This window comes from Venturia canescens, chromosome 1, assembly GCF_019457755.1.
Source record: "Venturia canescens isolate UGA chromosome 1, ASM1945775v1, whole genome shotgun sequence".
Lineage (NCBI taxonomy): Eukaryota > Metazoa > Arthropoda > Insecta > Hymenoptera > Ichneumonidae > Venturia > Venturia canescens.
In genome coordinates, this window is record NC_057421.1 from 197,220 (window position 1) to 219,312 (window position 22,093).

A 22,093-nucleotide genomic window follows, 5' to 3' on the forward strand; every position below is an offset into this window, starting at 1 on the left:
GTAGATGAGGACCGATTTCGTTATTACGCGAAAACCAAAATCTTCGCGTGCAAAAACATCCCCGCGCTAAAGCGTCCTCGCGCCCAAACGGCTCGCGCCAAAACGGCTGCGCCAAAACGGCCGCGCCAAAACGGCCGCGCCAAAACGTACTGCTCCCTAGAAAAATAGGTAAACGATTAGTCGATTTCATTATCCAAGGCCGGCTCGTTACTCACTCGGCCAAGCCGGGAATCGATGCACTCGTAGGGCTAGAGGTCGTTCCATCTCGCAACAACATTTTGGCGGAAAATACGAAGACAAAGGTATAGAATAAGGGGGAAAAAATAGAGAGAGAAAGCTTTGAAAAAGAAATCGAAATACTCTATTTTCTTTTCTCTCTTTTTTTTTCTTTTTTTTTCTTTTTTTTTCTTTTGATGATCACGAGAGATGACGACGTTTTCTTTGTATGGCGTTGGCATGGTAGCGGCAATCATCCTGGTCGACCGACCACATCATTATCATGTAGATCGTTAACAGACTGGATAACAGAAGGCGATCGATCCTGTAAATTGAGTTGAACGAATTTCAAAATTCAATCGTCGCGACGCAATTAAAATTTTACATCAAATAATTTTTTCTTCGAATTTTAAGATTTTTGGGCTGTCTTGCTTTAATATTTATTCACTCGTGGGCTCGACGACCAACTCCCAACGAATTTAATTAATTCACTTTAATTAAGTCACTTGATATGTGTTATGTTATCAAAACAAATCCAAGTTTCGATCAAATTCCCAATTTGGCATGAAAAATGGCACGGAAAATAAAAAAAAAAAAAAATACAAAGAAACGAAACGACTGGGCGTGTCATCGTATTGCATGTAAAACGATCGTATGTCCTCGTACGCCGTTCCAACAATCAAAGCTCTATTATATTCCCACGAAACTTATTACTGAATTTTCGTGAGTCGCGACAAAACGCTTGTTTGCGGCACATGATCAAATTTCGAGAGCCGAAGGAATTTGAATGTTTAATGTCATTGTGATGTAATAATATAAAAACGAATTTTATGCACGAGTTCCTATTTTTTTACAAAATATTTTTTCACGATTCGCGAGTCTTGTCACGATGAGACGCTTGGATCACAATCGTAAATTATGCTCAGCCGATTGCCGACTCGTGCACAGCTCGCCATCGAACGCAGCAGAGTCTTGAACCGTATCGAGCGAAATCTACGCAAACAAAGACCGTTTTAATCTGGGTTACTTCGCTCTATAACTAAAAGCGGGCTTAGTTATGGTAACTATCTCAATTGTTTTATGAAAATTCTAATGGAAAACAAAAAAAAAAAATTTCGTTCCTCCCAAGATAGACATGCGATTCACTCTCGAAAACATCAATGATATGGCAACGGTCCGTCCGTCATTGACACCCCCTCTGTTCAGCCCAGTTATGGAAATACTAAATAAAAAACAGTTGTAGAAAAAGGAAGCGAATTGGGAGATATACGAGATTGGCTATATATAAGAAGTTTGGAAAAACAAACTTACGTCATAGAAGGGCGAATCCAGAGGACAATCAGAAATCCTATGAAACTGGGATGTCTCATATGAGCGTAATAGCGGCAAAGTTCCTTGGATTTGACGGACAGCGGACAGGACCTTGAGGTGAATTTGTAATATATCTGCTTGAGCCCTGCCAATTCGGCAAAGTCCATCATGAGACACCCGCTGTAGATGACGCACCATCCGAATATGTGGCAACCAAGAAAAACCATTAGAGCTACGTTACTCTCAGAGGTTTCGATGTTCCAGAGAGAAACCCACGGGACGCCTTGCCAATTGTTCATGAGAAAAGAAAGAGAGGCCGAACTGGTCGCATTGTAAATGCTACGTTCGATTTCCCCGATTCCCAACTTTATGTAAATGTTTTTCATTTCCTCTCTGGCCATTAACGTGTGTTGCAACATAAATAAACTCAGGAGGCAAGCGTCAAGCAGCAGAATACGTAAAGTCGTTAGAATCCGAGTCTCTGTTGCCAAACAGAATGAATATTCAAAGACGCAAACGTAATTTCCAGTGCAAAAAATCGCAAAATCTAAAGAAATAAACTCACCTTCGTGACTATCGAAATTATATTGCGAGCTCTCGTTATGGCTGGAAGCGAAGCACATGAGCCGATAGAGAACATGAAAAGTGTAGAGAAAACTAGAGACGCCGGTAAGCCCGATCGGGGCGTTCAAAAGTGATTGAGCCATCGGAATCATAGGTTAGGAAAAACGGAGAAATGGTTGACGTTGAAAAAGACGACGAAAATACACCAGACTCGAATGGATTTGATATATCGGATGAAAACATGAATGCGGAGACGACATGAGCTGATCAAATATTCCACAATAAGCGCAACCTCAAGATCTTCTTCATCTTCATAATACTTTCGTTACTATGTACTGGATACACCAACTAAAGTTTTTGCCTATAATCAGAATAGTCGGTAACTCGGTTTGCACAACAGTCAGCACCAAATTTGATATGTTGATATAAATACTGTGAATTCCAAAAAAAAAAAAAAAAGAAACCTTTACTCACGCACACATGTACCGTCGTACAGGGTCGTACATATCGGCATGGCATATCAGTTATGCCCCATATCACCCATATGCGTCGCGTCAGTCGCGTATAACGATTCAATTCGATATTATTGGATTCATACCTGCTTATTATTTATATATATACGACCAGTGCTCGCATCCAGAGCAATCCAGCGACGACATCCATTGTTCTCGATTCGCTCTCATACAGTTACAAAATACAAAATCTCCCGCCTTTCGTCTATATTTCATTCGTGCACGGCGGAATTATATGCAGTTCCATCCCGCATGCATGTAGATTTTTGGGCGCGAAAATATGTTTCATGTTATCTTTTGTATCGAGCGGCGAGCGGCGGCGAGGGCTAGAACTAAACATGATTTTGATTTTGAGATCTATCGAAATCAGAAATAAACGGCGCAAAAAACAAGACAAGACGCGTGTGTCTCGTATCTTCTTCTATTACTCCTCTATATATGTGGCTATCTCTCTCTCCTCCTTGAATAGTGGGAATAGTGTAATAGTGGTAAGTGGTAATAGTAAAGTTGCCGCAAATGCCGCCGCACCACGCTCGCCCACCGCTCGCCCGTCGCCGCCGGTGCCACCGCTGACCGCTGCTTTTAACCCATGGCGCGACCTTTCGGCCGTCGTGGCATCATCGTGTCGACCAAAATAAAAGATGGCTGACGTGAAATTAATCAGCTGCGAACAGCAGCACGACAAGAAGTATTGAAGTATCGTTGCTCCGATAAACTTGGATTGGTCAAACAGCAAGGCCACGATTGAGTTTAGTCATTGTAAAAGTGGTCAAGAGACGTTTGATATTATTTTGTTGGATTGTTATAAAAATCGTAGACGGTATTCTTCCGAGATATATTACGGTGAAGTTTTTGAAGCGCGAACAAGTCCTCGAAGAAAAACCGCAACGAGAGATTTTCGCTTGAAAAAGAAAAAAACAAAGTAGCGCGTGGCGACGGCGGCGGTGGCAGTGGCTTTATATTATTTTTATTACGAACGTTGATTATTGTCAACGAGACGGAAAGTTAAGGAAAAAAAATTGGTACATTTGGTTTTTTGCGAGTATAAAATAAAATAAATAAGTGAGGAAATAAGATTAACAGCGATGGAAAGGACGATGGAATATGTGCTTATAAAGGACATAAGACCCGGACAGAAAAACATAAACGTCGTGTTTATCGTTCTCGAGGTTGGTCATCCAACTCTGACGAAAGAAAACCGCGAAGTTCGAACTTTCAAAGTAGCCGACACAACCGCCTGTATGAATGTTTCGATTTGGGACGAGCCCGGACAATTATTGGTGCCCGGCGATATCGTTAGATTGACCAAAGGTTATGCCTCGGTTTGGCGACAATGTCTTACACTTTATTCCGGCAAAACCGGTGACATACAAAAAATTGGTGAATTTTGTATGGTTATAAATGAACAATTGAATATGAGCGAACCGAATCCGGCGCTTGTTCAACAGCTCGTTAATCAGGGAGGCTCTGGACCACCGGGATCGAACGTAAACAACGCCATCACCAATAACGGAAACGCGAATAACGTGACCGGATCGACAGGAAGACAGCCTCCGGTTCGTTATTCATTCGTTACTTTTCTCTCATTGATTGTCTCAAGTTTCCTTCAATTATATTTTTTTCCATTATAATTTTTCATCTCATTCGCGCTGTGCAGCACCAACAGCAGCAGCACATTAGTTTTCGTACAATTTACACAATGTCATTATTGATTCTTATTTTCGCTCTATTCGGTAAGGATTGTACGATTATTTGTTTTCGAACCTGAGTCTGACGTTTGAATAATTCAATATATCCGATTATATTATAAAAAAAAAAAAAAAACGAGCCTAAATTTATTGGCGTTTTGAATAAAAATACTTGCCCCTTGTCGAATGATAAATAATTGCTTCGATAAAAGGAAAATAAAAAGCGTTAAACTTGAAGATACGAAGCTGTGAAGTGAATTCGGTTAGACGGATACTGGACTGGAATTGAAGGATTTTTTCATCCATAAAATGAAAAAAATGTAATAGCAAATATGCCAAGTGTCCGCGAGATATGGTAAAGCGCTCGAAAGCACTCCAATTGGTTGATTCAATAATGGTGATTTGGATGCGATGGATATGCTCCGATAAACGAGCCGAATATTGCCCGCAGTACTAACTACTACGACTGACTAAAATTCATATCGATCTTTCATGATATTATTCCCAGGCAATCCAGAGTAATTCGACGACGACGTCACTAACAGCGGCAGAGTTATCGGTGACTCCGCCAATAACGGCAATGGGAACAGCGAGTGGTTGGACCGGCGGCGGCGGCGGCGGCGGTGGCGGCGGTGGCGGCGGCGGCGGCGGTTCAACGAGATTCAATCCAGAGCAAAATGCAAAAGCCCCGGCGACGGGAAAAAGCGGAGCTCGAGGACGAGGGAGTTATAGAAACGGAGGTCGGAGCGAAAGAAGATAACACACGGAGACGACCTGAACGACGAGCCAACGAATTCCATTGTCGAGCGAAAACATTGAGAGAGAGAGAGGGAAAAAAATGATATAAATGTAATATAATTTTTTAAATATTCACGCATATCCTACACGCATATTATAGTGTATAAAAATGTATACGTACATAAATAATTGATCAACGGGTATGAATAACTCTATGCAATAAGTTATATAATCGTTTCGAAAAATATGTTTGTTTTCATTACTCGTTTTAAATATTAATTCTTCAGTCAAACAGCCAGCCCTAAACAGCCCTCCAAACTATATCGCGAATTTTTTACTTACAATATTAACAATATCACCCCCGCTGCGTCTCGAAAACGAACCCGCCGCCTATCCCGCGGTACGAATTCGCCCCTCATCCTCGTCGCACATGCGCGCATTCACATTTACCATCGCGCGATTTATTTTAAAACGAAGATTCACTTCCTTCCTTTTTTTTCAATTCGCAGTGGTAGAAAAAAAAACTCGATCCTCGAGCGCTGTAAAGAGAATCTTGGAACGGACTCTTTATTTGAAAATGTTGTTGACTCATTATTGTCAGATGAGTCGCTGATTCGATTCTAAGCTAAAATTTATCGATATTCGCGCCACGTTTTATTCGTTGCTAATGAGACACGCGAGGAACAAGGCATCGTCATCATTGTGCGTGCGTGCGTGCGGCAACAATTCATCACAATAATGCAATAGTCATAATCAAGTACGCCGCCGTGGATTCAATGGCTTATGAATCAGCTCGAAAAAAGCGGCTGTTACCAGAGGTGAGAAAAAAGCCCATATATATATAACATTCCCACCGTTCCGTGATTGTGTTATTCGACGCATGCGGGTTATTATTATAGGATAAAAGAAATAATAAACGTTTGAGCGACTCGAAAATTGCTTTCCACAAGATAGTCTCGCGGTATACAACTATATATATATATATAGTCGAACCTCGAGCTTTGTTTATTTAGCTCCTTTCGACAAAGTATTCGACAAAGCTTTTTCCTTATAGTTATATATTTGCGCGTCCATGCGTCAAGGATCTCCCAAGAGCATGCAGACACACGATGAAAAGTAATGCGAACTTGAATCAAAGATCAAATTTTAAATGAAAAAGTTTAACAGCTTTTCGTGTCATCCAACTCGTCGCTATATAGGAATATACGCGCGGGAATAAGCACGCTCACCGCCCTTATATATACGCTTTATTTATATAATATTTTGTCATCGCGGTGGCAAGTGCGTTCGTTTATCCGAATTTTATTAATCATTCGTCACAGGCGGGGCGACGAATTTATTCGACTTTTTTCATTCTTCATTCGTTCCTGTATCCCCAAGCGAATGCATGTGCGAGATGATGTTGTACCGGAGACACTCATCTGGAGTGTCGCTATATTGTACGTTCTCGTTGCTTTTGGATGGTGCGTTTTACGAATCGAGTAACAATAATGAGAAAAAATAATGTTTGAAATAACTTATTGTTGAGAAAGTGTCAAACTACCGAGTATCTATATCGTAGCAAATACATCTGCATGAAAAATTAAATAATTTCGCTTCAATTAAAATGATTATTATTCATTTAAACAATAACGGCGGTTATCGAGCGAGCGAGTTTCCTTCTTATATATTTTTGTCTACCGAACACGTATTTAGGTGATTTTTCATTTACTTTTAGTATTTATATATATACCTATTAGGTGTAGGCTGCGGGTTCAAGTTCGAATCGATAAAAAAAACAAAAAAAATACAACGAATAGGGATGGTGCAAGTAGGTAAGATGGTACAGCACTACCGCGCCACTAGTGATGAAAAGTGAAAGCTTTTGGGGGTCTTTTATCGCTTTTATCATTATTGTATTATTATATATATATATATATATATTACATTATTATGATTATATTTCCATTAAAGTATTGAAAGTGCTACGTGCTACCGGTGCTACCCCCAAAAACTTATAATTTATGACATTAGAGGCGGCACGAGGAGTACTTTCGATCCGCCCTTGCCGCCCTCTATCGAATCTGCACCATCCCTATAAACAAGTCGAACGATGTAAGGTCTCGTGTGTGAGCGATACTTGCACAACGCTGAAAGCGTGGTAAGTACGCTTTCAGCGTACCCAGTATATATAATTGGCACATTGCGGGATCCGGGATCTGACAAAATTCGTGAGACATCTGGTGTCAAATTTTGAACTACAACCGGGGTGCAACGTGGACAACTAACACACGCACAAGTCACTTGAAGATGTGACACACACATGTACGTTGCACCCCGGTATGCGCCATTTTTAGCTTGGCCACGCCTCCATGTCAGATCCCATGACGATCGGAGGGAAACTATATAACAATCGTACACGGTCGGTAAAAAGCCTACTGCACCCACGTTTTGTTTTCACCGCGCCGCGGCGAGAGCGACACATATGTTCTTCCCCTTCGTAATATAGCGAAATTTCATTCGAAATTTCCATGATTTTTTTCTCCCGATATCATCAGGAATAAAAAATGATGAGTTCTCACATATCATGCGCTGCTCTGGTGCCCCTGGTGCTGCTTACACGACGCGAGAACGCCAAGTATAAAAGCGGCTTTATCGTGTACTTGTGCGACGAGACATGTGCGAAAATCGGACTAATTTTGAAAGAGCGAAAGAGGAGCAGGAGGAGGTGGTGGTGAATTTTGTTTCTCTTCGCTCCACGCAAGCTCAATGTGGCTGTCACGCAAAAACAGCTGTCGCGGTGGTGTCGGAGGATACAGAAATGTTTTCCCGAGAATCCTGATATCGTAATATTTCGAAAACCCCTGGGAGGAAAAAGAGACGGAATCCAGTGATGATGAAGTTCAGTGATATCGAGTGAACAATAACCAACGCGTGACATTATTACACTGGTCTCAAAGTTTTTTACATTTTTCCCAAAAATATATAAGAAAAAAAAAATTTCCGCCACATCGGCCGAGTATGCTTCGTTATTTCGAAGCTTATGTAAAAACATAACCGCACTAATATAATAAGATGTGATAAAAATTCCAGCTATAAATTTTATTCTAATATTCTTAGGGGAATTTAAGAAATATTCTCGAAACAATATAATATTGATACATTTTCATCCCGAGTTTCCGGTGTGTTCAATTTTTTCACATATGGAAAACGAACACCGCGATCTCGGTAAAAATTTTTTGTGCAAATTGGACCCGTGAATTCGACTTTTTTCTATTTATCGAATAGATGAGGTTCTACCGCTATGAGCGAATTTTAATCAATTGGTACGTTTTTTATTAAATTTTTCCACAATTCAATTATCAACGTTCGACCCTTACTTTTGTTCCATTTCAATATCGCTTCATCGAAAAGAGCTTGTAGAAATATCCAATGCGTTCTTATCAGCTCCCATTTTTCCAAGACCTTGAAAATGTTGTTCGCCGTGTATCAATATGAAATTCTGTCCTATAAATTTGAGGATATATCGTTCGTTGCTGCTATTCTCATTCGTTAATAAAATTTATGTAAATTCGTAGATCCGTTAGGCTCTTTATATTCCATTAATAGCAGAGCAATCGTAAACTTTCAAGGTTAAAATTAATTTCGAGTTTGAGAAATTTGGAACATTTTTGTATTTCCATAAGTAAAACATAGCGAAATCCGCTTATTGGAAAACATTATTGCTTCTTACTCAAATCTTTCTCGCATACAAGTTATTGCGCATGAGATAATTTTCATTTAATTTTTTTCAGAAAAAGCCACAAGATCGAAATGCCAAGTTCAAACGTGAAATATGAAATCGCCAGACAGGATCCGGATGGTTCGGATTATTACTTGCAACATGTACCAGAATTCCAAAACGCTTCACGCTGGGAAAAGTCCTTCTGGCACGGAATATTCCAGTCCATTTTTTTAATTTCCATATATTTTATTCTTTCCGTCGGATTGACTTTTTATCAACAATGGTTGTACGAAGCCTACGTTAGTATAAATTCGTTGAGATCCATTGTCAATTGGTGTTGGATACAATTCTACTGTCCCCTTGTATACTGAAATGTAGTATCTTTGATCGTTGATCATGGTCGGTTCGCGCGGATAGGTTCAATCTCAAGGATAAATGGAAAATAATGAATTTATAAGGTTTCTAAATATTTCAGAAATTCCTTCGTCCGTTGAGCGTCGTCCTTTGCCATTTAGTTGTAAAATTTCTTCTTGCTTTATTAGTGAGAAGCGTAAGAAAATGCGCAAAAGGGCGAGAACATTGCCAAGTACCATGGCAAACTATTCTCTCGTCTCTCGCACCACCTGGAATTGCGAGTGGATTAGACGTTGGATTTTCCAATTGGGCCATGTCTCTCATAACTATATCTCTGTAAGTTTGTTCTCTCTTTAATAAAATACTTATCTCATCGCGTCATTCGATAGAATTTTTTTTCCTCTCCCTATATGACAACGAATTCACAAAATTCGATCTCATTGGATTTTTATTTTTTTACTCTAATTGGTAATTTTGTTTGTTCGCAGTTACACTATGACAAAATCAACCTCCATCATTTTCATTCTTGGATTCTCTGTTCTTCTCAAACTGGAGAAAAAAGTATTTGCAAAACGAAAAACAATTAGTACGGAGACGTGAGAAAAAACGAATAAAATAACGAAATGTAATTCCTTTGACGGAAAAAAACTTTTTGTTCACAGTCGTGGTCGCTGGCCGGAGTTGTGGTTATGATATCAATGGGATTGATGATGTTTACGTACAAATCTGTACAATTTGATCTTCTTGGATTTTTGTTATGTCTGTTCGCTGCTTTGTCGAGCGGTTTGCGCTGGACAATGGCACAACTGGTGATGCAAAAATCCAAGCTCGGTATGAGTAACCCTGTCGATATGATGTATTACATGCAACCTTGGATGTTATTCGCCATTTTGCCGGTTGCTCTGTACTTCGAGAGTGAGTACTATTTTTATCAATCTCATAAGTATCGGGCGGACTAGGGATAGGGAAATGGGGGATGCAGGTTGATACCGACCAAAAATAATATTAATTTAGATATGAACAAACAATCAGTAGAATCAATATCGCGTGTGGGACAATACTTTTCAAAGAAACGGGTTTTGAACTCGCTCTTTTCATCATCGGTGAAGGATCATGAAATGTAATGCTATAAATAGTTCAGAAAGATTATGTTTTTAAAAAATTTTTTTTCTCTAATCATAACAATATTTTGATATTAGGTGGTACAATTTACGATAGTTTGCTAACAACTGATTGGAACAATGCGAGTCAAGTATTGTCGACTACGGCAGCCGTTTTAGCAGGTGCCATTCTAGCATTTAATATGGAAATTATGGAATTCGTAGTCGTCACTTACACATCTAGTCTGACGCTTTCTATCACGGGAGTCCTCAAAGTAAGTATTTCGTTAAATGCTATAGAATTAAGAATGAAAGATTTCCGGGTACGATACTTCTCTCGGTACCGGTCACATAATCTTCATTTTTCATATGATTCTACATGTCTCGGACAAAATAATCTATTCAATCGTATAATTTTGCTTATCTAGGAAATGTGCATTGTGATATTGGCAGTTGAATTCAAAGGTGATAGTATGACGGGTCTCAATTTCATCGGATTGTTAATGTGCCTCGGTGGTATAGTAATGCACGTTATACAAAAAGTATTAAAAAGTTCTAAGGACATGATGGAGAAGCTCGAATTACAATCGAATTCCGTAACAACGATCGACTCCAATTGCGAAGATCAAATGGATTCAAATTTGCCGCTATTGGCACAAAAATCGACATCACTTACGAACCTACTAAATTCAAACTTTAGCTCGGACGAGGAGGAAGACGGGGGGAAATATACTGGTAAAGATAAGGACGACACGACCCAAGTCCTCTTCGATGTTTTACAACGCCGAGAACAGTCATAGTGTTAAATCCGTTCAACTTCGACTTAAGCTATACATTTTTCTAAAATTATATACATATATTCTCGTGAGTGCGTGCGTATGCGTGCGTGTGTGTGTGTGGGCGCGCGCGATGGGGTATTGGTACGTCAAAATGGGTACATTGATCGCGAAAGGTGTGAGAAAGAATATTTATATCGAGTATTCTTCCGATTAACATTCCTTCCATCTCATTCGAGCATTTTTACTCGTTGATTTCTAGCTGAAATTTTTCGCTAACGACAGATTCTCAGCCACTTGATTAAAACTATTCTAAAAGCTTTGATCATATATTGATAGCATCGAATTTCTTGTATGAGAATCCTTGCCGAACTCATTTCGTAGCTGGAAACACATGAGTACATATCTCTCAATGACTTGGTTCTCTTTTGATAATGATTCTTCTGTAATTGGCATTTTCTTTTTTGTTGAATTTGACTCTAAATGGAAAGCCCATTTTTCATTTTCCAAAACAAAATATAAGAGAAAGAGAGAGAGAGAGAGCGCGCTTTTTACACATTTATAGATTGCGTATCAACAAACGTGACTATTCACTGTTAATTCGTTTTTATTATTAATTCGCTGGAGCGATAATTTTTATTTCGTTGGAAAAATAAAATGCTCCAACAAATATATATATATATATTTCTGTACGCAGAGAACGATTCCCCCAGTGGAAACAAAAATAAATACATACTCTAGGATTATACAGAAATGTTCCGTGTATCGTACGCGTTAGGTGAATCAAGAGTGTGCAGTTATTGCTCACCGAAGGGAAAACATGTTTATTTCAATATTTGGGCTTTTCATACATTTGTCTTGTAAAATTTGCGAGTAAAATATATCTTCGAGTATAATGAAGGAGTAACGAGAAAAAAAAGGCTATTACAAATTTTTGGAGAATCGAAATCTATGAACAAATAAATTTACTACTACGGACATTTATACTAATTATTTACCTTCAATTTTTTGTTATCAATAACGATTGATTGATGAAGAGAAAAAAAACATTGAAAAAAGTGGATTTTTTGGCACTTGGTTAAATCGGTAATATCGATCTTTGAACACCGAAGGACAACGACGCGGGCCAATAGTGAGAAGCACAGAAACCGATTGAAATTTGGCATTATGCGCTATTATACCTTATTTTATTTTATTTTATTTTTTTTTTTTACTCTTCTTTCTTCATTCTCGATCGATCGTCTTTCAATTCGACTATTACAATTCTAACATTCTGCTTCCATCGTTTATCACATTTTATGAATTATCGGCGATTGAGAAGTGAAGGAATAAAAAAATCCACACAACGATACCGAGTCAATAAAATCTAGAATACGAATAGAAGAGAGGTGCTGTCATCTTTTTTACTAATTTTCTAGTATTCATTTTTTTTTCCAACCTGCAATTAAGAGCATGGATCAGTCGATTAACCTCACCTCGAATTTTCGAAATGAAAATTCTCCGCTGTCGTTTGACTAATTAAAAAAAGGCTCTGTCAGCGGACGCGGAAAGATGGCAAAAATACGCTGACAGGGGCTTTTTTTTATTGATCAAACCGTGTCGAACATATTCAATTTCGAAAATTGCAGCTATCTCTCTAGCACTCACGGTGGCGAGATAGCGACTGCTCCATCACCTTAAGAGGTGTAAGACTTCTGACGAGACTCTGCTTGTTTCAAATTCACATCAGAATTCACGAAAGTCTATAAATATCTATAAAAGACGTATAATTTTTGCCAATAAATTATATATCCGTATAATAAGAGTAAATTACTATTTAGATTGCCTGATTTGATTAGGTTTCTTCGACTTGGCTTCGATTCTATCTTCCAACTTGTGTATCAAATCATCCAATTCATCCTGTCAAATAAATCAAATATCGATGTGAATACAAACGTGGAATATTTTAGAAAGAAGCCATCATCGGATATTGAACTTTTCGAAAAATGGATGAGACAATTCTTACCTCCGTATACGTGTACATGAGAGTACAATTTTTCAGTACTTGCTTCTTCCGTACGATCATTTGGAGAGCGTGCGGTAGACAATACATGCTGTCGTCTTGTGAATTATTTACGAGAGAAACGAACAAATTGGCCCGGCAAGTCTCACACTCAAAGTCACCATCTTCCTCCTTGATTTTTTTCCCTTTCTTTCCTTTTCCCGTACCTGGCAGTGGTAATTTTTCTTTGTCCACCAAACCGATGTACTCCAATTGTTTCCTGTACTCGTGTTCGCGTTCACGAATTTTTATCACAACTGGCATAATCTACGTGAAGAAGTAAATTTTTAAATTTTCAAAGCAAGCGCTCAATAAGAATCGTGGTCTTTGAATGGTGGAAGAATCATGCGAGCGCCGTGAAAGATGCGCGCGAAAAAATTTCTCCTGCTAATTGTATTAAATCTCTAACCGGATATACCTTCCTCCCCCTGCCCCGGTCTACTATAACGATGATGAAGCGAATATGAATTTTACCTGTTTCAACACATCGTACTGAGAGCGAGAATCATTGATGATGCTGAATAAGAGTCTTTCGAAGGAGAATATCGATGGTTCACAGCTGTCCTGTAAATCCTGAACACGATAAAAAAAGAAAAGAAAAACAAATGTTTGTTTATCCACTCGAGAGTTCAAAAGTTGAAAAAATATATATATATATTATATATATTTCTCGAATATACATTCGAGAAAGAAAAAAATATTATTCTTGTCACGGTAGTGTGCCATTCCGAGAATGTTAATAACTCGGTCAAATCGAAAAGTGTGACGAGGGAAAAAAGAACTCAAAAAGAAAAAAAATCGTACTTTAAATACTTGTTCGGCGTTTTCGAGCCAGGCAGGCTGGGCGAAGTAAACGCTCTCGGATACGACATAACCGGTGCAGATACTCGATGTAAAGGCTTTTGGAAAAACAATGATGAATTGTCCAGGCTCTTGGACGGTACGGCACAGGGGTACACCATTGTTGACTAATAATTCCGGCGGCACCATGGCGGTGTCCGACGGCAGCCATATAGTTTTCTTCTTACAATAACGCGGTACCATTTTGGAGAGAGCTTCTCGAAAATGATTGTTGCGCTCGTCCGGAATTCCATACCAAATTTTTTTGGCTCCCGTGTGAAGGTACTCGATCCAGGGAAGTCCATGAGGATCGCGATACCAACAACAAGCACTGAAGAGCATTCCCACGTGGAGGGTTGGCACGGTAACTCCTGAAACGAGTCTCGAGAATTCAGCCAATTACCTCTCTTTCGTCAATTGATGAATAATTCGCGTCGTCCGGTAATATATAATAAATAATAAATAATATTTATCGTACCCATCAAGGGGCCCAAAGCTCGTAATACCGAGCCAGCGTTATTGGTAAGAACTTTGAGATTCCACGGATGTCTTGCGAAAGGGCTGTTTTTAGCCACGGAAAAACCAAAACCTCGCCCGCTCGAATCTATGCTAGCTGCATGAACACAAACGTGACGTCTCCTCTCGGCCACGTGTTTCCAAAAAGCAGCTTCGACTTCGATGGCCGAAGCCCCCTCGGCTTCGTTTCCCGGTCGTTGGTTCTCACCGAACCACATTCGTTGAGTATTTCGTGCGATCCGATAAAAAGCATTCAATGGCATGTTTCGTCCCTGTTGAACGTTCAATCGTTCGATCAAACAAACCCACCATGAAACATGGAGAATTGTAAGATGCAGCGGCAGCGACAGCGGCGGCGGCGACGGCAGTGGCGCGTTCGCGACTTACTTTAATGATGCATTCTTCAATCTCGTCCGAACTATCATCGTCTTCCTCGTCATCGTTATCGGTGGATTGCGCATCGAGCCGTTGCAAAGTCCTTGTTTCTCTCTTTTTCCAATCTTCCTCGACGTCGTCGAAAAGATTGCTTCGTTCCTCTGTAATGCATGATGATATCATTGGATTCTTGTTTTTCGACAAATTTATTCACATCTCTGCTGCAACAACACCAACTTCCAGTCGGCTGTAATGAGACTTAATAATTACCCGGCGATAAAGTGTCATATGGTAATAAATATTTGCAATAAATATCATCGAGTTTGGTGACACGATCCTGCGCAGATTTTGGTATTTTCATACCGTCAGCAACTTTTTGCCATTTTTTCTTCTCAATTACTTCCTTCAAACCACCGAGACTCTGCACCGTTTGGTATAAGTGCGGCAAATCCACTTCCATTCCACCGATCTGTCGCGAGGACGAAAGCAAAAAATCTGATAAGTCGATGATTATATTGAAATATTAAGACGATCCACAAAGGTCGGTTGCGATATGCGTGAGAGATTGTTGAAAAGCGAGAGTTTTCGCAATTGTTTTCGACCGCGGCACATATCGTCGAGTCTTTTTTTTTCTTCTCCCTCTTATTTTCTTTTCAACGCCTCGATTCTTTAACCATTCGAGGACGGGGATTTTAACGTGAAAATTGACCTTTTATTACATTATTTTACACGAAACTTGAGCATAATATCAATGAATTTTTCACGCGCCGTGCCAGACCAAACTAGCGGTCGGTATTTCAACGAGACCCGTCCTTAAAAGGTTTTAACCAACAAATGTTTACAAAATATTAACCCATGGAGGATGAGTAAGAGTGATACTCTGTGTCGCAAGATATTTCTTAATAGCCATCATTTCCTTGACATTCGGACCCCAACGATGCAACATGCGATGAACGTATTGATTGTACGCTGTGAAACGCATGTCGTCCGAAACTTTGCATTCAGGCTTGAAATTTGCAGGTGGTACGACTCGGCAAATACCAAATTTCTCAGCGATCGATCTTATTTTATCGATATACTCGAGGGGATCCTGAAAATCTTTTTCGGTCGGATGAAAGGTCGGTGCCTCAACGAGCCGTGCTTCCGTTTTCATCGAGTTGCCCGAGCCGGGAAATATTGTCGAGTTCGTAGGCGATAAGATTTCGGACATTTTTTGTCGTGTTTTTGCCGAAACTCTGGAATACGAATAGATGATGACGATGAAACTCATATTACCGGCAGAATAGGAAATGAAAAAGACAATGAAAATAAAAAAGACAAAAAAAAAAGATAAGCCTCACCTTTTGGCAGTTTTGGTCGAATCGACCGAAGGTTTTCTTTCACGGACACTTTTCGGTGATTTTGTAGCAGTAGCGATAGTTGTTTCATTGGCATTGAGATGAGAAGCAACGAGTCTGCTGGCTGGACTGGAACCCGATGGAGTTGGAGTCTGAGAAGTAACGGAATCCGTAATGGTTTGAAGAAGACAAGCGTTAGAATTGCCCGAAGTGGAGGGTTGCTGTTGCTGATGGATAGGATCAAGGACGGCGTAGGGATGGTCGAGAACGGAAGTGGTAGAGCTAGAAGAATTTGGTGGATTGCGAGTTGTCGGTTGGACGGTACCGACAGGAGGACACCGAGCTACGGTTATAGGTGGTTTCGTGACTAATTGAGCTCTTAACAAGACTCTTTGATTGGGACCGTTGGGACCTTCAGTGCCCAATTTAACAGCGACTCCCTGTATCAATTGTTGACCTTGAACTAGATTCGGTCCGTTTCTACTGACAGTTTGCAACGGTATATAAAAAACGTGACCATCGTTCTCGTTCTCGTTTTCATTCGTGCTTTCTGTCTGCGTCGATATTTCCGTCGACTTTTGTTGCCCAATAACTGCGTCCTCATTTTTATCTTGTACCATCGATTTCTCCTCTTTTCCTAATAATTTACCATCCCTTGTTTGTCCTTGTTGCTCTTGTTGTTTATCTTGTTGTTGTTGTTGTTGTTGTTTTTGTTGCTGTTGCTGCTGCTGCTGCTGCTGCTGCTGCTGCTGCTGTTGGTGCTGTTGGGAAGGCTGAATTTCTCGTGACTGCTCATCAAAATTCACCTGTACCGCGATTGAGGCATTGCAATTGATAGCGCTCCATTCGGCTGACATTTTATCCAACGGCAAAACTTGCATCTGAGACAAATTTCCAAAAGTTTTGGGAACAACGAATTTGTCAATTCTCAAATCATCATCGTTAATTGATTTATTAGTCAAAGAATTCTCAACGAATTCCGGCGGCGGTCTTGGTATTTCCGATTCTCCGAAATTTTGCTTGTTAGTTTGTTCCTTGAATTTTCTACGAAATGGCGTATTTATCGGTATTTCCGTGTCGCTCTCAAAAGCATAAACGCTACTCTCGTTTTCCGGTGAAAAGGCATTTGCACTAGGAATCGTGGTTTTCCGTTCCTTAACTTTTGACAAAAATGTTTTTCGCTGTTGAAACATTGGCTTTTTCTCCGGCGTCGTTTTTTTCTCCGGCGACGAACCGTCGACCGAATTTTGATCAGATTTTGAAACACCGTCGCTCTCCTCTCCCGTCGTTGACTTATCTTCCTTCGTTCCTCCTTTACCATTCCGGCCCTTTATTATCTCTTTTATATCCGCGTTTATTTTGTTCCTGTTCGGCGTTGGAATATTCAACTGTTTTGTAATATTTGAAAAACGTTCGAGTTCGACGATATTGGTGATTATTTTGTTACAATTGTTGTTGGATCGTTCACGAGCCAATGACTTTTCTACCAACTTCGATATCGTCACATTGACCGGGCGTACGAGATGTTGAATTCTCGTTGGTATCGACAAGTGATTACTACTACTTTCGGATTTTACCTTGCTCGCCGTCGCCGGCATGTCGAAATGATGAAAATTCGTAGGTGTTTCGGGCTCCGATTTTTCTCGTGACTTTTCACGCGCCATAGAGCTGTCGTTCAACCATTTTTCAATCTGTTCCGTCGACATGTTGACTCGCCCTTTACGACCGTGAATACCGCTGATCGGTATATCCATTAGATTTATTGTTCCTGTAACATTCAACGCCGGATGATTGCATTTTTCATCCAATTTCGTGGACGCCTCGACACTAGAATTTTCCTCTTGAATTTTCCCAACGATTGTAGTCGTTTGAAACGATTTTACACTCGATATACCCAAGTCTCGTGATGAATCATCGATTATTAATTTTTCGAGCGATTTATCAGACGATTTCGTGCCAATTTCGATTTTTGGACATTCTTCTTGGCTCGACTCGAGATTGCACGAGGCTTCTTCGCTCGCCAAAAGATTCGCACTTGCGTGAGAATTGCAAGAATTTAGGACTTTTGATATCGCCTTTTTCGTGAAACCTCGAAAAGATTCCTCGTCGTCGGAGACTTGTGACGCTGCGATCAGAGTTTCTTTTTGTCTCGTACTTTCCGATACCTCGAATTTCGTTTCATTATTCTCTATTGGCTGCCTCTGTGGATCAACTTTTCCAGCCGATTTTGCAACTTTTTCGAGGTTCCCCCTCTTCTTGCTCATTTTGTTCAATAAATTCACCAATGATTCTTCCCCTTCGGAATCATCTCTCCCCTCGTGCTCTACTACCGACTTTTTTATCACTGCTTTCGGACGCTTGGCCAATCTTTCTTTCGTCCTCTTGATACTGACTTTTTCAACTTTCGCCGATTGATTCCGCGAAGAGGAACGCAAACTTCGAGGCGAGGGTTGTTCAATTTTGGCCGGCCTCCGCCGACGTGGCGTCGACTGCTGTTTCGGCTTTTCCGGCTCTATCGAACTTTCTGAATCGTCTTCACTGTCCAATTCGCAATATCTTCTGACTCGAAGTGTCCTTTTGCTCTTCGAAATCCGATCCTTTTCCGGTTTAGTTCTCGTTCTGCTCGCTATATTTTCCTCATTGTTTGAATCCTTTTGCTTAGTCTCTTTAACGCTCTTAACCGTTGTTCCCGATCCCGCCGCCACCGCTTTATTAGTTTTCGCTCTTATTTCATTTTCCGCTTGTGCGGTGCGTCGGGCATTCGGCAACTCGGGAAAACTGTCCACTGAAATATTATCCTCATTTTCAAGCTCTGGACTTACCAGTTTTCGACCTAATATTTCCATATAAACGGCAGCTGCTTCTTTCGTTTTTCTCGTTGGTCTTCTCGACATACCGGTTTGCTTGGTCGTCGAACTTTCTCTTTGAGATCTCGTAATTCTTCTCATTTCCGATTTACTTCTCGTGCATATTTTCTTCTGGATTGGTTTCGTAATTGTTCCTGTTTTTCGAATCAGCGTTGAATTCTTCGCTCGCGATTCCTCCTCATCGTGGGACGTAGTCGTTTCCGAATCTTCGGACTCGCTCGATTCTTCCTTTATGCTTGGTCTTTTTTTTCTCTTTGGGGTCAAATTTCTCGTAACCTTGCTCCTCGGAATAATTACTTTTTTCGACTTGTCAACGAATCCACCGCTTCGCAAACCATCTCGTCTTTTTTTTTCGGTTCTGGGTACAAATTTTCTAGGTTGTATTTTTGGAAGACTTTTGTGCAATGTACGATCGGTCGATGAGCGAGTTGTCATTACACACGATGCTTTGAATTTGTTCTTTATTCGTTGTTTCGCCAAACGTTGCTCTTGGTATTTTTTCTTTAATGCCTGCACCGTTGAAGTTGCGTTTTTATATTTGCTCAGCGTCGTCGATGCCACGTTTCCTACCACTTTTTTCTTCATCGTTGTCGAACTCTTTGTTGCGCCTTTGCTCCGTATACTTCCGCCCGGTTCTCCTTTTCCTAAAATCACGCAGCCGCTCCCCGAAGCGGACGACGTAGACGATGTTTTCGTTCCAGTTTTGGCAGAGCCACCGCTTTTACCCTCTGTTCTATCTTTTCGAGATCCAACGTTGAAGAAATTCAAACTTGGCGGTAATATAGATGTTCCTGAAAATCAGGTTTGACTATAAGGACGGAGAATAACCAGAGTAATTAATTACTGGAAATGTTCAAAATAAAACGTTACCCCGAAAGCATAGGAAGGTGAGAAAATCTTCGGTATTTGGTCGCTTGTGCGTTATCAATTCGGTGACAACCGCTGATTTTGTTTTTTCCTTTTCTTTGACCAATGAAGGAGTTGGGCTAAAAACGGTTGCTGCTCCTTGAGCAAATTTTCTCTGCGCGTGCACTTTAGTCCTGTATATGCCAAAAATTAAATACAAAAAGATTAGAGGAATGTGCGAATACATTTGCTTGTTGAATTTGGTGTCTATACATATCTCTGTCTGTCTGTACAATACCATGGATTCGATATAACGCACGTTGTATGTTGAAAATTCTGTTAATTGGTATATACTTTGTAATTCAATTCAATTCTAAAAAACTTGTCATAAGATTCAATTCTTCTAGCACAAACAAAATTATGCAAAATTAAAAATATTCCACTTTTTTCAACATCAGGTACAAGATAAATATTTTCGATACATCATTTCGTTCCATATACGAGTGTTTTCAAAAAAAGTTTTAATCGATTTGGTGCAAGAAAAAATACCAAATACCTTTTTGGTGACTCGGACAGTGGATCCATAAGATCCACGAGATCCCCTTCTTTCCTTTTTCTCTTGTCATTTCTCCCCAATACCATTATTGAAGAAAAACACGCCAATTTAATTGACCCCGTATCAACAGCCGGATATTATTTTCCAATTGATTAAATTGAAAAAATCATGAACGTTGCACACTTTAAGGAAAATAAAATAAAAATTGGAATACGAATCCCATTTTATTTATCATGCAGGACGCATATTTCATGTCGATCACACGTTTTTTTTTCACTGCGTTCGAGAAACCTCCTACTACGGGAGACGTCGATGAGCCACCGAAATAAAATTATACTATATACACAAACTCGATTATATATATGCAAATAACATATATTACTGGAAAATTTGATGCAAAAAAAGAACCAGCAGCGGAATGAAAGATAATTAGGAAAATTATTGGAAAAAGAAAAAAAATAAAAACGTTTTAGAAATAGTTTCTTTCTAATTTCCAAGAATGTTATAAACAATTCGACAATTGTTATGGGTCAATCGAAAATGAAATGCCACCCCTTCATCGTGCTCCTCTGCCGCTGTACACCTCCCGTTCGTACGTCTCCTTTTTCGAGTTCGCGTTCGCGGAAATCACTGTAGTACGAAGGACAATGGCCGAGTGAACAACGCCGCTGATCCTCCCCTCTCCTGATCCTTGCAACTATAGAAATATCGATTTGATGACTTTCCTACTATCTCTAATTAGTGCGGCGGCGGAAAAAAACGCGACAGCGTTTCATAAAAAACTCTCCAAAGCGCAAGCTGGTTGGTTGTTTTGAGAGACTAAGCCGTCGTCGTCGTCGTCGTCGTCCCCCGAAAACGTAAATCTACCGACCTTGTTTCTGTGCCCGCCTGCCCCCTTGCCGCACACAGCGGAAACAACGTTCTATTTTTTTTCAATTGTCAACTTTATCATACATACATGAAAAAAAACTACTTTGAGAAATTAGCACACAGCAAAAAAATTGAAGGTCAAACATTTATTACTCGGTAATGGTGTTACTATCGTTGAAAAACTGATATACGTTCCATTCTTTTTCTCATAAATTTGAAAAATGGCGCGTGGGCCCAGAAACGCCAACATAAAACTGTGGTAGGGTGGAGATTGTCCGAAAAAACACTAGGGCTCGAGGAGAACGTATCCTAACGTTAGAGCTTAGTTGCAAACGCTAAGCAGAGATGTCACCACGGTCGTTTTTGTCGGTAAAAACAGTCAGCGGGGGTTCTCAACTTTGTTGATAATTGAATACAGCACTTTTTATTTTTCGTGGTTAGTTTTTCAGTCCGGAGACCGTTTTAAAAATAGCGAATGAAGAAAATTTATGAAATAAAGGGAGGATAAATGATATGCGTGCGTGTGTGTAAATGTGGCAATCGTGTTTTTCCAAGCCCGTTCTTAAAAATTAAATATTTAAAATTCAATAAAAGACCTATTTCCCCAGCAGCTGTTTTGATAATTTCATACATTTTGCTACGTTCAATTATATATGTTTTTAGAGTACGAGACACTATAAGGAATCTACCGAATTTACTCCGGCACCGAATAATCATTCAACAAATAGATATCCTCATCAATTTCCTGAATAAGGGCGGGTTTTGTTCCAACTTCTAGGTAAGCCTATCTGACAGTTAAAGGTCTACAAATCAATGCTTTTACTCGCCAGATAAGCTACCTAGAAGTTGGAACAACCCACCCTAAAACAAACAAAACATCACC

At 39.9% G+C, this 22,093-nt stretch overlaps 4 protein-coding genes across 5 annotated transcripts; 2 read left to right on the forward strand and 2 right to left on the reverse strand.

Moving 5' to 3' along the window:
- Positions 1–338: 338 nt before the first annotated feature.
- On the reverse strand, positions 339–2,719 carry LOC122405937 (nurim homolog). The gene is made up of 4 exons (XM_043411022.1): positions 2,566–2,719; positions 2,093–2,452; positions 1,528–2,008; positions 339–541 (listed from the first exon to the last, which is right to left on the reverse strand). The coding sequence occupies exons 2-4, from the start codon at positions 2,241–2,243 to the stop codon at positions 418–420; spliced, it is 756 nt and encodes a 251-aa protein (XP_043266957.1). The 5' UTR covers positions 2,244–2,452; positions 2,566–2,719; the 3' UTR covers positions 339–417.
- Positions 2,720–3,212: 493 nt separating this feature from the next.
- On the forward strand, positions 3,213–5,239 carry LOC122405945 (SOSS complex subunit B homolog). The gene is made up of 2 exons (XM_043411034.1): positions 3,213–4,159; positions 4,800–5,239. Exons 1-2 carry the CDS (start codon positions 3,689–3,691, stop codon positions 5,049–5,051), a joined length of 723 nt encoding a protein of 240 aa, XP_043266969.1. The 5' UTR covers positions 3,213–3,688; the 3' UTR covers positions 5,052–5,239.
- A 2,286-nt stretch (positions 5,240–7,525) lies between these two features.
- On the forward strand, positions 7,526–11,940 carry LOC122405639 (solute carrier family 35 member C2). Its single transcript, XM_043410578.1, has 7 exons — positions 7,526–8,334; positions 8,803–9,031; positions 9,208–9,422; positions 9,575–9,647; positions 9,749–10,001; positions 10,286–10,461; positions 10,615–11,940. Exons 2-7 carry the CDS (start codon positions 8,822–8,824, stop codon positions 10,984–10,986), a joined length of 1,299 nt encoding a protein of 432 aa, XP_043266513.1. The 5' UTR covers positions 7,526–8,334; positions 8,803–8,821; the 3' UTR covers positions 10,987–11,940.
- Jarid2 (Jumonji, AT rich interactive domain 2) lies at positions 11,760–21,182 on the reverse strand. Of its 2 annotated transcripts, XR_006259793.1 has the most exons (12): positions 20,341–21,182; positions 19,809–19,978; positions 16,075–19,729; positions 15,588–15,969; positions 15,005–15,203; positions 14,747–14,895; positions 14,322–14,631; positions 13,808–14,214; positions 13,478–13,576; positions 12,968–13,270; positions 12,610–12,861; positions 11,760–12,400 (listed from the first exon to the last, which is right to left on the reverse strand). XR_006259793.1 is itself a non-coding variant. In XM_043410563.1 (11 exons), the coding sequence occupies exons 1-11, from the start codon at positions 20,424–20,426 to the stop codon at positions 12,775–12,777; spliced, it is 5,847 nt and encodes a 1,948-aa protein (XP_043266498.1). In that variant the 5' UTR covers positions 20,427–21,182; the 3' UTR covers positions 11,760–12,774. The 2 variants fall into 2 exon arrangements, 1 of the variants encoding a protein (XP_043266498.1); XM_043410563.1 differs by having other exon boundaries at positions 11,760–12,861.
- Positions 21,183–22,093: the final 911 nt, after the last annotated feature.

Coding starts and splice junctions, on each gene's coding strand:
- LOC122405945 (XM_043411034.1), top strand. CDS start 3,689: ATGGAAAGGACGATGGAATATGTGCTTATAAAGGACATAAGACCCGGA. Junction 4,160..4,799: donor CGACAGGAAGACAGCCTCCG/GTTCGTTATTCA, acceptor TATTATTCCCAG/GCAATCCAGAGTAATTCGAC.
- LOC122405639 (XM_043410578.1), top strand. CDS start 8,822: ATGCCAAGTTCAAACGTGAAATATGAAATCGCCAGACAGGATCCGGAT. Junction 9,648..9,748: donor TTCTCAAACTGGAGAAAAAA/GTATTTGCAAAA, acceptor TTTTGTTCACAG/TCGTGGTCGCTGGCCGGAGT. Junction 10,462..10,614: donor CTATCACGGGAGTCCTCAAA/GTAAGTATTTCG, acceptor TTGCTTATCTAG/GAAATGTGCATTGTGATATT.
- Jarid2 (XM_043410563.1), bottom strand. CDS start 20,426: ATGGTATTGGGGAGAAATGACAAGAGAAAAAGGAAAGAAGGGGATCTC. Junction 19,979..20,340: donor CTGTCCGAGTCACCAAAAAG/GTATTTGGTATT, acceptor TGGCATATACAG/GACTAAAGTGCACGCGCAGA. Junction 15,970..16,074: donor TCGACCAAAACTGCCAAAAG/GTGAGGCTTATC, acceptor TTCGTATTCCAG/AGTTTCGGCAAAAACACGAC.
- LOC122405937 (XM_043411022.1), bottom strand. CDS start 2,243: ATGATTCCGATGGCTCAATCACTTTTGAACGCCCCGATCGGGCTTACC. Junction 2,009..2,092: donor TAATTTCGATAGTCACGAAG/GTGAGTTTATTT, acceptor GTTTGGCAACAG/AGACTCGGATTCTAACGACT. Junction 542..1,527: donor TGGATTCGCCCTTCTATGAC/GTAAGTTTGTTT, acceptor CTCAATTTACAG/GATCGATCGCCTTCTGTTAT.